The 13,517-nt window shown below is 42.2% G+C and overlaps 1 protein-coding gene across 2 annotated transcripts in view; it reads right to left on the reverse strand.

The window, feature by feature from the left end:
• Positions 1-13,517, reverse strand: part of commd10 (COMM domain containing 10) — a 65,247-nt gene that overhangs the window by 49,653 nt on the left and 2,077 nt on the right. Inside the window, exons 2-5 of one of the 2 annotated variants that reach the window (XM_083785044.1) lie at positions 12,446-12,536; positions 11,639-11,749; positions 10,168-10,284; positions 7,292-7,402 (exon numbers count right to left, since the gene is read on the reverse strand). In XM_083785044.1, coding sequence (XP_083641170.1) covers positions 7,292-7,402; positions 10,168-10,284; positions 11,639-11,749; positions 12,446-12,536 — 430 coding nt within the window. Of the gene's footprint in view, positions 1-7,291; positions 7,403-10,167; positions 10,324-11,638; positions 11,750-12,445; positions 12,537-13,517 lie in introns of both variants that reach the window. The other variant, XM_083785043.1, reaches the window with a different exon arrangement.

The raw sequence follows: 13,517 nt of genomic DNA on the forward strand, positions 1-13,517 counted from the left end.
TGCTGGCTCGGAGTCGGCAGAGACACGTGAGGAAGAGGGGAGCAGGGAAGTGTTTGGGGAGGCGCTGATCACAGCACCTCCTCGCACAAGTCACAATGTGGAGTTTAATTGCAGTCTTCATATCCTGGTGTTGGTAAATGAGGTCGCAGCCTTCGTTGGGAGGGCTCAATAGCCGCACGTGGTGTGTGTGTGTGTGTGTGTGTGTGTGTGTGTGTGTGTGTGTGTGTGTGTGTACACGCATTCATGCATGTGTGCATCTGTGTGCTCAAACAAAGAGCTTCTGCTCCTCAGTGATTATAGCACAGAAGCCGAAAGCCAGAACAGAGAAAATAAATTAGAATAACAAGAAAAGAAGACTTTCATGTCTGATGCTTTGATAACAAAAAACTAAAGAGAAAAAAGCAGGTCTCTGCTAACTGGAATTAGTTGCCTTCAAAGTCTACACTATATAGCTGGGGAACAAGTTTATGAAATCGCACCCAACCAAATGGAACTTTCTCTCATGAATAAGTCACAAATGAGGGGAAAGGAAGATGGCGTTTATATTTGGTGTTATATATTTTTAGGATCTGTGAAAAAGACACCAGGAGGAGAAACAATGCGGAGGTGGAGGGATCCAAATGAAACCGTGTCAAACAAGTTGTACTTTACACACTGATCTCACAGATAATTCAGTGACACATTTAGATGAACACCACCGACAGTGCAGCCATCTGTCACCGTGGCAGGTATGTGGAACTCAGGTCAGCCGTCAAGGTGGTGCCTAAAGCCATATAAAGTTATAGTTCACACCAGCATGAATGACACAGCCATACCCCAAACATACAGTACTATACAAACTCTGTCTAAAAGACTATATACTGTACACTGGATGGTCTGTTGTATGTTGGCAACGTGAACACATTTCTCTGAACAGGAGGGACACGACTGTCACTGAATATCATTAGCGAGATCTGGTGCTGCACCATTGATAGCAAACTCTCACACGCCAACCTGTCGCCACAGACACAGTAACATCACCCAGAGTGATGTGATGCGCACACATTGACAGGTTTGCATGATATCTGGGTATCAAAGTATAACACCCCCCCCCCCCCCTCTCTCTCTCCAATGACTTCCATAGGAACAAGTTTTCTTCAAGTCTCCATATTTGTATTACTAGTACTAACAGTAATGCCTGTTCGATCAAAGGAACATAAAACTTTGTCTTCTTCCTGTTAAAAAAATTATAATCATTCAGAGTCAATTTTATCTTGATTGCAATTCAAAACTAGAAAGGGCCTCATCAACTGTTATCAAGCTTGTCTGAGACTATCAACTGAAGACGTTCTTTGATGTCTGGCCCCGGCCCATAGACGGGCAACATCATCCCAGTAGTCATTATCTTGGGCTTTTGAGGCTAGCATGTCTATAATAAATACTGATATTGATGTACTGCATTATGAATGTCAGTGTCCCTTAGCGACGGAACAGCCGCTCCGTTTTATGTTATAGGACAGAGAAGAGAGTGGGCAAAACTGTAACTGCACAGCAGAGAGAGAGAGAGAGAGAGAGAGAGAGAGAGAGAGAGAGAGAGAGAGAGAGAGAGAGAGAGAGAGAGAGAGAGAGAGAGAGAGAGAGAGAGAGAGAGAGAGAGAGATATAGCAGGCTATTGGAGGACTCAAACAGAATGACACTGACTGACATAAAGAGGGGAACTGAGAGAATCAACAATACATCGAGTGCTTCAAGGTGCTCGTCCATTTTGTACACACAGAGGAGATTGCTAGTAGAGGCCACATACCTCATTGTGAGCTTATATATATTATATATTATAGATTTGGCAATGCACAACCAAGTATAAATAAGGCAAAAGTGTGTCTGTACACAAGTGTAGTTCACATAATTATTTGCCAAACCGGGTGGCACTATAATGCAAGATGGATGCTTATCATGCTTGTAGGAATTAGTTCCTCATTGGCTACAACTCATTATGCCTTGTCATCAGTCCTCAAGGTCCAGTGCATGCCAGTATCATGCAGGTTTCTTTTAGACACAGGCTGCACATCATTAAACATTCAGGACACTAAAAGTCATTGAAGGCAAGCAGATGTGAAAATATTTACTAAAGTCATTCTACTGCAGAGTCTAAGGACAGTATGGTTATATGGTCCTTGTGAGTGTGATGATCCAGGTTTGAGGCACCAAAATTGTTTTTGATTAGGTATTGGTCAAATAGTTGAAAACCCTTTTTTTAAATCACTGCAACGGTTACCGACAAATGTTCACTAGAAGCGTCAAGCGTGTTAGCATGTTGTTGTAGCCATAGACTACAAACAAGACAAATAACAGCGTATAGCTCTCAGACTTCCTGAGGCCAGTCTGTGACATTTCCAGTCTGTGACGTTTCCATCTGACCCTCCATTTTAATTGTGAAGAGATCTTGACTGGTGCCCGTTGAATGTGTGGTTTTGTAATACCCCTTGTCAAGAGTACCCGTTGAACCAGTCAGTCAGTCAGTCAGTCAGTCGACTAGTCTGTCGGTCTGTCTGTCTGTCTGTCTGTCTGTCTGTCTGTCTGTGTCCCTTTTATTATGCCACCATATGGAGATCCCCTCTTTCATCATGCCCATACATCATGGGCATGCCCATATTTTGACATATCGGAGCCCATATACCACAAAAGGTACAATGCAGTGATGGTGGTGATTATATATGGTTTATGGGCGAAAAGAAAAGACCAGAGTCAAATAAACCAGTGGAGCTGAGTTTTTCATACCAGTGTTGCAGACTCTATTTTTCCTCTTGTACTGCCTTTTGTCTAGCACCTGGGCTAGAGTGGAGGTGCATGCTCTATTTCCTTCGAAAAGAAAAGACCTCCATTTGTAACTCAGAGTCTACAAATGGAACCTACCATTTGTAAGCAAGTGTCATATTTAGTTATGGAAGTAATCAAGATCGGATTAGAAATAAATAAATGGAATACATTTTTTGGGCATATATTGTTAAATAGGCTGGGGGTATGCTCTAAAGGGTTAAAACACATTCTTCATTTTAGCTCGACTTAATACATGCCCAAAAACCAAAATAAGAAAAGACAGTGCACCGTTTAAAGGCATAAGGCGGCCTGCCACAGTCTGAGTTGTTGTTCTGCTTGGGAAGGCAGACCATAGAACTGGAAACGGCTACAATCTGCTAATTTGTGGGCAAAGTAAGGTTTCTGTCATTCCATCTGACAGGTGCAGCAAACAGAAACACAGTCTCAAAATTCTACACAGCACACAGTTTTATGCTTCGTCTGTGGATGGTGGACTGGATATGCCATCTCACCACGCTCTGCATGTCATTGTGAATGCATCCTGTGTTTGTCTGTGCTAATGGAACGCCCCCATACTGTAAACAGTAAAATCATCTGTGTTAATTGAATACAGTGAGAATGGACCCAATAGCCTACATGTAATGGGGTATATAATGTCCCACAATGAACAGTGAAGTCCCTCTGCCCTAATTGTCCTGCACCTCCTCCATTAACGACTCTCTTCCTCTTCTTAGGACCACAAAGTAAACTAGCCCTCTGGGATTTTGTCGTTATCCTTTTAACATTGCTTGCGTAATTGTACTTGCTGTACTGTTAATAAAGTATTCAATCAATCAACTCTTCATCCATTTTACCCCTACTGGTTCCTCAGATCCATGCTCTTTTTCTACTGCATCTCAATCTCATCTTCCTCAATAGACGCTGATAGGAAGGATACGGGAGCCTATCGCAGTGGCTAATCATTATACAGTAAGCCTGATTTATGCGTTGTGAGTTTATAGATCTGCTACTTTGGGCAGAAGTGGAAGAGGGCTATATTCTAAACCAGGAGACAGGGTCCCTTGTGTGATGCACGCAGACGCATTGCATACTGTAGTTCTGCACTTAAAAGCGGGCTGTCTCACGTCTGTTGCCAAAGGTTAATATAGGTCAATCTCATCCCATTAAGGGCTGGGGTTGAGGATATTTACTGTTCTGTGTGCACTCACTGCAGTGTTCCCTCACAGCATTTTTCAGTTTTTTCAAGTGTGAAGAGGCACAAAATGGTGCAACGGCAGAAAAACAAAATACACCATGACTCTTCAAGGAAACCAATATAAAAATGAATTCAGGGAAAGCAGCTCCCGTAAACCTATTGCATGGTTGGGGAAACACCGGTGTATTGATCCTTTAATTCCCATTCTGTATTCTTGGTTCAGACACCTGGGGTGGAAAATGGAAAGTTTGAAAAGGAAGATAAATTAAATTGCAACGGCAAAAAATGGAAATGTGTTCTGCTAAAGAAGCAAGCGTGCAAGCTTCACATGGCATGGTCTCCTTATAATCTCCTCCAAGGGGGGGCGCTCGGGTGGTGCAGGAGAAAAGTTCCTGCCCACCCCAACACAGAGACTAGACTCTGTTGCTGCACTAGTGACTCCTACATGCAGGTCAGGGAATAGCGTGTACCACCGCACTGCATTGCATGCTCCCAGTGAAACTCTTTTCTGTGGAGTGAAAAGGAGCAGGCAGGGGGTATTACATGTATTGGAGGAGACATAATATGTCATATGACATATTATGTGCTCACTGGCACTCTCCTTAAGACCAACCATTAGGGATCAGCAGCGGTAAGGAACTACAGTACAGGGAGACTTGGTCATCGACAGAAAGACTAATGCTAGCTGAACTAACACTACAGGATAAATTGGTAGGATTAGAAACGCCCCTCCTGACAATAGGGGGTCATGCCCTGTCCGAGGCTGATTGAAACAGACAATCTGGGCAGATTGTCCTGTACAGTGAGGGCTTCAAAGATCCAAACGTAAACCTGTTTGTCTGGATGATTACATCACTACTATCCGAGTCAGAGGGCAGGAGTGGCAAGCGACAGAGAGACAATTCTACAATGAGACAAACGTGAAGTGAATGAGAGGACTTTTGATATGGCGACCGGTCGAAACAACCTGTTGGAAAGAGTCTTGTCAATATGTTGCAAGAACTCAACGGTCTATACAATGTGTCTGTCTTCCCAGACGCATAACAATCGTTTGTCCTTTGCCACAGAAAGTTTACCCAGCTCCATTGTTTCAGCATGTGATCACTTGAGATGAGGCACGATAATCTTAAGGTGAATCTCCACCAAACAGACTACAACAGACTGTTGGCAAAAGTTGGCATTTAGTTCAGCACAAACATCTGATGACATAACTCTAAACACCAGGAGGCGGCAGTAGTCTGCAGCGCTGGTCTGAAACAACCTGCCAGTGTTGCCAGGTGTGCTCATTATAAGTGCTCACAGTCCTGTTCACTTGTTTCACTGACATGACTGGAACCTCCAGTCAAAGCTCGGACGACAAAAAGAATCACACCCATGTGAAGTGAGGGGCGCTCTTATCGTCATACATCATCATACACATCACATTCCGTGCTCAACCAATGAAATCATCACAATCAATCAACACATTCCGGCCAATCACAATTTGCGTCTTAACTTTTCTGTCCTCGCTTTTGGCTTCAATGTTTACACCATAAGATGGAGAGTTAAGATTGACAATAGGTATTGTTGCAACGACAAGGCTCAAGATTGATATCTCATCCATCCTGTTAAAGAACCAACCTTAGGAATAGCTAGAAATAGACACTCAGTGTTTGACTGAATACTTCAATTAGGCCCCCGACTGGATTGGCCGGGGCTACAGGTATCTATTTCAAATGTGCGACAGGCAATATGACCGTCTCTTGCTTCTGCAGTGGTAAATAGCAAACGAGAGGTCCACTCTACGGAGCCTTTAGCTCCATATATGGAGATCTAAGGGTGGCAGCGAGGGCAGTGTTGAGTGTACAGGGTTTTTTATATGAGGGCCCAGGTAAGGCCGGGCCTTAATTTCCCGGCCTGTTGAGAACTCTAGTATTCACCGGCTGCCGGGCGCGGCTGCACTAATAACTTTGGGGCGGGCCCGTCTAGAGTTTAAATGGACAGTTATCAGTCAAAAGGGAGACATTGAAGAGGAAGGAAGGATGGATGGAGAAGGATCAACATATGGAATGTCAGAACAGGTCAGCTCCATATATGGAGATCTATGGGTTTGAGGTCAGATGTAGAGTTTCTGGCCAATATTGATGACATCAGGGATCTCCATATATGGGCTTAATATTGATGTCATCAGGGCTCTCCATCCCTGATGTCTCATCCTCCTGAGGGAGTGTTAAGGAAGCAGGAGGATGGTCAGATGGGAGAGACTCCTTTCTGCTTGGGTTCCACACAATCAAGAATATACAGAATAGAGATGGCAGCATGTCGCCTTTCTCTCCTCCTCGTTTCCTTTCCTTATTCTTCTTTCAACTTGCACTTTGGTTGCCCTCATGCCTCCTTTTCCCTCTCTTTCCTTCCTCTCCCTTTTCCGCTCTTATCCAACTCAGCGGAGATGGTGTGATGACTCTGCATTGTAATGAGACCGACACTGGCAGTTGTTTTTCATTGCTATTATGGATGCATTTACTTCTCAGTCATCACAATGTTTTGGCAGTCTGGAAATAACAGCATACCATGCACTGTGCAATTCACAGACAGTTGTGACAGGAAGCAAACTTAACTAATCATGAAACTCAGATGGAAAGGAAAACCTCTTGGTAATTTCAAACTCTCTGAATACAAAGATAAATCAGATTTTTTCTTTCCAGTTCTTCTGTCTACTAGCTCTGAGAGCCAGTTCCTCCTGTGAGGCAACAATGACCCCTGCTGTTTACCAAAGGTACCTCCACTGTGTTTGGTAAGATTATTTGTTGGTGAACTGCAGCTGCTCTCGCTGCACTATAAACCAGACTTTTAGGAGCCCCCACCAGCTATCTCCAGCTCCGCCCTCCATCATGTGGATTTAAATTAATGACTTCCTCTGTCATTAACCTGAAGAGAACATAGTGGTAAAAAAACAACCAAGAATATCCTCCCACTGACATCCACAAAAAGATAAAGGTTTTCTCTAGCTTAAGCCTACAGGCCAAACTTAAGGACGACATTCATTTAAATGTGTCATTAAAAAATTATATTACATGTCTGAGTTGGCCCCATCTGTGGGCAAAGTGCTAATCTGTTAAACGTTGTAGACAGGCATCTACAGTGAGGAAAATCTTCCATGGAAAGTCTTCCATAGAAGGTTTTCTCAGTTGCCTGAGATAACTCTGCCTAAGAGTGCCCTGTAGAGAGTAGAGGGCCCTGGGGCTTTGGATAACAGGTCTCTGGACAGTGTGTGTGTGTGTGTGTGTGACAGTGTGTGTGTGTGTGTGTGTGTGTGCATACCTCAGAATCTTCAGTGGAAAGTCCCAGCTGAAGGACGGCGCTGGGAGACTTCAGCTTGGCTCGACTAGACTGGGCCATCTGCAGGTTCAACTGCCAACCAACATGCTCCAGCTGGATCACATAGACAGACACACACACACACACACACACACACACACACACACCCACCTTACTTGAGAGGACATCACATTTTTACGATGCCAATTTTAAGAATGCTAATGCCATTTTTAACCCTAACCCTAATAGCTTAAGGAAGCGAATAGAACAGGGCGCCAATTCTCCATTGAACTTCAAAGGACTATTTTCAGCTTGTTGATATTGATGCATTAACATGAATTGAATTTTTATAGCGCTTTTCTAAGTACTAGCACTAAGCACTATACAATGGTTCATTCATTCATACATTGGGAAGTCCTCACTTTCCACATTCACACATCAATGGTGGCAAGCTAGCACCAACCGAGTCAATGGAGGCAAAGTAGGGTACGGTGTCTTGCCCAAGGATACTTTGACAGGAGGAGCTGGGATTCGAACCACCGACCCGTCCCATGGATCATTGGACGACCTGCTCTACCTACTGAGCCACAAATGTGGGACATTTGGTCCAACAAGCCCAACGCACGCACGCTAAGTAAACATCTGGCAAAACCTCATCCCTAACCTAGAAAAATCTAATCCTAACTCTAACCAAGTCGAATCTTGTAAGCCTAACTCTAAGAATGTTTTTTAAACCAAACCAAACAAAAACATTCTACTATCCTTGGTCCGCACGCACACACACGCACACGTATGCAAATATAATCTGAATGAGTCAAAAGTGTGAAACAACATTAGTAACTAATCCCCTCCTAAACATTTTTTTAAAAACAACAATAAACAACTCATTGATGGTTCAATGAGTAAGCTTCTCAGGAATGGCAAATAGTGAAACATGCCAAGACTAACCAGCTGAAGGTGGATTTAAACTACAAGATGTCGTAAGCTACAACCCCAATAGCCATTGTCCAAAATAATTACTCAAAGCGAACACAATGCAGAGGCATTGCTGAGAAATACAGAAATAACAGCTTTGTGTCTAAACTTGTGAATCAGCATTAATTGCTGCTTACTGTGGCTAAGATATGTTTACAAGTATTCCTTGCCGATTTACTGACTGGCAGGTTGATTTACCATGTGCTTCCACACCAGGCAGCTGTAGCACCGATAGATTAGAAGTACTGAGCTGAGGTAAGGTAAGTGTTTTATGATGCGAGAGAGGCTGTATTAATAAACCATGCATCGGTAGACAGGTACCAGACTACCAGGAAGGGGTTGTAACATTATTTACAACAACTTTAGCTGCGGCTTGAAGACCTTAGAACTGCAGCTGTACAAAATGGTTTCAATGGAATGCTGAATTACATAAACTTAATTTAGAAATGAGTGTCTGTCAAATAGAAAACAGTCCAGCAGAATTAATAGTATTGTATTGGCAATGTTTTGATTAGCAAGTAGTAACTGAACAGAAAGAATGAAACTGTGAAAATGTGAGGCAGTTTGTCTATGGCAAGCTAAGTCGTCTGTGGCTCTGGGTGTTTGAATTCCTTCTACAAGAAGGATAGAGCATTGGGTGGCCATGACTAAAATAAGGCATCTCTGTGGGATTATATAATTCAAAATGATCCCCCTTACTACCTAGAATAAATTGTTTTACTAGTACCTTTAGTCTAGGCGAAGAAGGATTGCGACATAGTGTTGGAAAGTAAAATGTGTTTTATTAATGACCTTCTTTTGTTTAAGTTATTTTAGAATTTTGCATGATTTTACAGATACAATGTTATTTTCAAAACATGATTTCTTTAAGACAAGATTAACACTACTTGATTTTTACTTACCGAACATAAAATTAAAAGTGACAATTGAATTCTAATTCAACTACTCTAAGCAAAAGTTGGCAGTTACAAAAAGCAGGCGCCACAATACTACTACTACTGTTTGAAGTTGAGTTGTCTTTAGTCTGTAGCAAAACACAGCAAGCATCAAAGGGTCACCATGCAACTCCTATGGGACTAAACGGTTGCAAGGAGTTAACGCTAAAACCATCTGGTGTGGTTTGGGCCATTGAATTCAATGCGTTGAATCACAAGGGTCAACGTGGGTCAATGTGCAACAAGACATATCACACCGCAGGGACAACGCTAAAACCGTCTTGACCCTTTGGTGTGGTTAGGGCTTAAGGCTGCTATGAGGACTTACTACTAGTGGGTTCAAACATCCTAAATGTGGACCTAAAACCATCACATACTATACATTGATGAACCTTCAGAAGCAATTACACTGCAGCAAGCCTAATGAAGTCTAGGATGGCACATAATACACAGAACAAAGAACAAATACACAGAACAAAACAAGAACATGGCAGGCAATTAGTAAGTAAGCAATAGTTGAGAGTAAACTCACAACTTGGAGAGACAAGATCTGACAATAAGTAGAAAATCGGTTGTAGCCTGTCCGATGTGTACACGGCTGTCAGTGGTAGGGAGTCGCACACCTGATCCTCAGGTCTTTAGTAAACAGAAAATACATTTTCATGTCGGGATACCGATTGCATCCAATCAGGAGACAGAACCCCCCCAAAAAAATATTCCGGTGATCGCAATTGTAATATTGCCGTATTCTGGAGGAATAAGGATGGACCTCGCCTTTACTCGCTAGCATTGGCGCTATTGCAGTTAGCATCCAAGATGGCGACAAACCGGACGTTCGTCATACTAAAACAGACTCTGATCCGGTGGCCCCAAGCTCCACCTTTTTGTCCACCAGGTGGCACTCATTGTGTAAAAATAACACACACCCTATTATGACAAGATTTTATAGTGTATGCTTATCAGCCTCACCTTCTTTGGGGCAAAGATGTTCTGCCTTAGCCTCTCCACCATCTCAGGGCCAGCAGTGGCCCAAGTCTGGGAGAACACTTCTGCCTTGTCTGGACTCAGATGCACTGCCTCTAGCTGCTGTTGAAGAGATGCCGGCTTCACATTATGATACACTGCCTGGAGAGTGGAGACCATACATACAGGAGAGGAGACGAGAGAGTATTATCACTGGTAGGACAGAACAAAGCAGTCCATGGGGATGCCAGTAAGATCAAGAACCTTATTGTTATCTTTTTAGCTTTTCTTGTAATCTGCTACTAAAGCCATCATATTAAATATTAAAAAATCCATCCAAGAATCCATTGCTCTCTAGGGGCTCTTATTAAAGTATATAACTGCTGATATACAATCTACTCCAGTTTGGGATATCATGGGTAATTCTAATACTACAAGATAAGACCACTGTTGGACTTTCCCTGTCTTGAAACCAATTACAACATGGATAGCTGTCAAATAGTTTTTGTCTTGCAAAAGATATTTCCCACAAACAGGGATAATGGTTGTGTAGGAATAAGGTGGGGAAATGATTGGTTGTTTATTTGTTTGTGTGTGATGATGATAGTGTGTATGGTATGGTCTACTTGTCTATAGAATGTAAAAATACTTTAAATATGAATGTGACTGTGTGGTAACATTCAGCTCCTCAGAACGGTAACAAGAAGACTCACCCCGGTGCGTGCCCGTTTTTCCTCCCGGAATTTTCCCCAGTGAGGGGGATGACTTTGTAATATGCTATTGGCTGTTTGTATTCTTTTTGGAAGAATATAAAAAGATACTCCTGTGGAAAGGCTATATTATATTACTTATATTGACCCTATAAACAATTTTGTATTATTTAGTATATGTAAGGTTTTGCCCCCTCAAATGGTACCTCGTCAGATAATCCCCACATATCCTACAACAACTTCTGTGAACAGACTTCACTGTAGTAGCTTTTCATAAATTATATTTGTACTTAGGCTGTCTGCTGTCATGAAAGTTTATAGTTAGAGAAATTCAAAATCAGCCGTCTGCTGTTCAGCCTCTCCCACCCCTCACTGGTGAAAATTCTGGGAGGAAAACAGAAACGGGGTGAGTCTTCTTGTATTCCTCAGAACTGCAGTCAAACCTTCAAAATACAATACAAAACACAACAGTGACACCAGGTGGCCACTGGCCCCATCAAATTTCAATATTTTCCTTACAGCAGCATAATTCCCTCTTCTGATTATTGCTGTGTGCTCGGGTTATGCTTCATGAGGTGTTATAAGCTTGTACACTTTTCTTTTATTACCAGGCAAACAAAAATGTATTCTTTATGTTCCAATATTCAATGCCAAAAACAATTAAATCGTTAATAGCAATTATTTGTATGACAAACGTGTGTGTGCTCAACACACACATTGCAAAGCTCTTTAGAAAAAAGCGCTATAGAAATGCAGACCCTCCTTACCTGTTCCAGGATAAAGGCTGATGTCTCCAGGACTAGATTCAGAGCTTGTTTGTCCAAAGATAGAGCAGTCTGCAGTTTATTCTCTTCCTCCTCACTGAACACACGCTCACCCTGGAAGAAGATTTAGCATACATTTTAAAATAGGTTGCTTTTGCTTGGTTTACATTCAGTTCAAGTAAAGATGCTGGCATGACCAGCTCAAAATGTCAACAACGAGAACAACATTTTAAAAGCATACTTTTCTAGAGTTAAAGGTTGGGTACGTGATTTTCTTTGGTTAAAATAAATGTTAAAGAGATCTATATTCGGATAGTAAAATAGCTATTTTGTTCATGTCTCTCCAGCTCTTCATTAAACAGAAAATTTATTTTCAGGTCGGGATACCAATTTTATCCAATCAGGATAGAAAACTCAGATACAGATGAAACAAGTGAAAGTAATGACACAAAGAAATGAGCAGACAAAATGGGAACTGGAACACCACCTATAAAGAAGAAATAACGTTGAGCGGTGGTGAGTAAAAACAGAGAGAAGGGCTGGGGCGGTGGCTTTGGTTTGCTCTTCACCGCGGCTCGTGACGTCATGTTGTAGTTCGGTGGTCACCTCACCACCGAAAATCCAGACTATGAATGAGCCTTAACACTCTATACAGTAGCAATGATTACTATCAGAATAGTGCTTTAATCTTTTAACAAAAATATATCACTTAGCCTATCTTTCTTTACAAATATATCTTTGGTCTGGGTTATATTCATGATACTACCATTTCTGAAAAAGTTGTGTTTTTGAAGAGGCATAATAACACACCTTCAGATGAAGCTTCTGAATGATGCGGGAGATGAGTCTGGAGAGCTTGTTCACATCAATCGTGTTGATGAATGCCACTGCTTCTTTTATACTGTTTGGATTAAACATTGTTTAGCTACATGAATCCCAACGCAACAGATAACACCACTGCCTAGAGACACATAAAATATTGTATATAATAAATAATGTATTGTATTGCCACTCTGGTATATTAATTATGCTACTCTGAGGTCCAGGCTTATCATGTCAAATGCTAGAATTAGATTGATTGAATACTTTATTAACAGTCAGCAAAAAGTACAGTGGTACGATTACAATGATGCTAAAATGACAACACAAAAAGCCCTAAAGGCTTGTTTCCTTTGTGGCCCTGTGTATTCAATTCATAAAGACATACAATCATATGCAACAGGGGTTTTCAACTGTTGGCCATAGGAAAGTGAAGTTTTTTTAGTTTTTTCTTGAGAAATTAAATGATCTGGTGCCCTATGATGAGGCCTCAATGTTGTAATTTACTTAGAAGTTGGAGGTGAAGAAATTCCACAGAAAAAGAGTTTGAATCTCAAGAAGGGGAAGGGGAAATTAATTGCATTAAACAGTGCTGCCGGGCGGATCTTTGCACAACCGCTCCGGCATTGGAAAATAAGCATCTCTCTGCAGCCTGCGTGGCTGCCAGGGATATTTGCCTCTCCCCTTCTCATTGGCTAGAGGTAGCTTTGCCGTTGCTTACTGTCCCATTGGCTAGATGCAGCCAATCACGTCACCACGTCAGCATGACTAGGGTGATGAATCTGACACACAGCCTGGGCACACCTGAACTTCCATGCACGGCCAAAAGAAGCTGTCTGCCGGCATCTCTTCCAGGTTTTTAGACAGCTGGTGGATGGAAATGAAGCTCCACCCCCTAGGCAGAATGCCACTGCGCTGGGGCAAGCTTTTCCAGGAATCTGGCCAACGCGGAAATCTGTCTCGTGGGTGGAGCTTCATTTCCATCCACCAGCTGTCTAAAAACCCGGAAGAGACACCGGCAGACAGTTTATTTTGAAAAGGGGATTTTGTTTCCACCGGGAAA

The sequence above is a fragment of the Protomyctophum parallelum genome (genome assembly GCF_964188405.1).
Source record: "Protomyctophum parallelum genome assembly, chromosome: 15".
Classification (NCBI taxonomy): domain Eukaryota; kingdom Metazoa; phylum Chordata; class Actinopteri; order Myctophiformes; family Myctophidae; genus Protomyctophum; species Protomyctophum parallelum.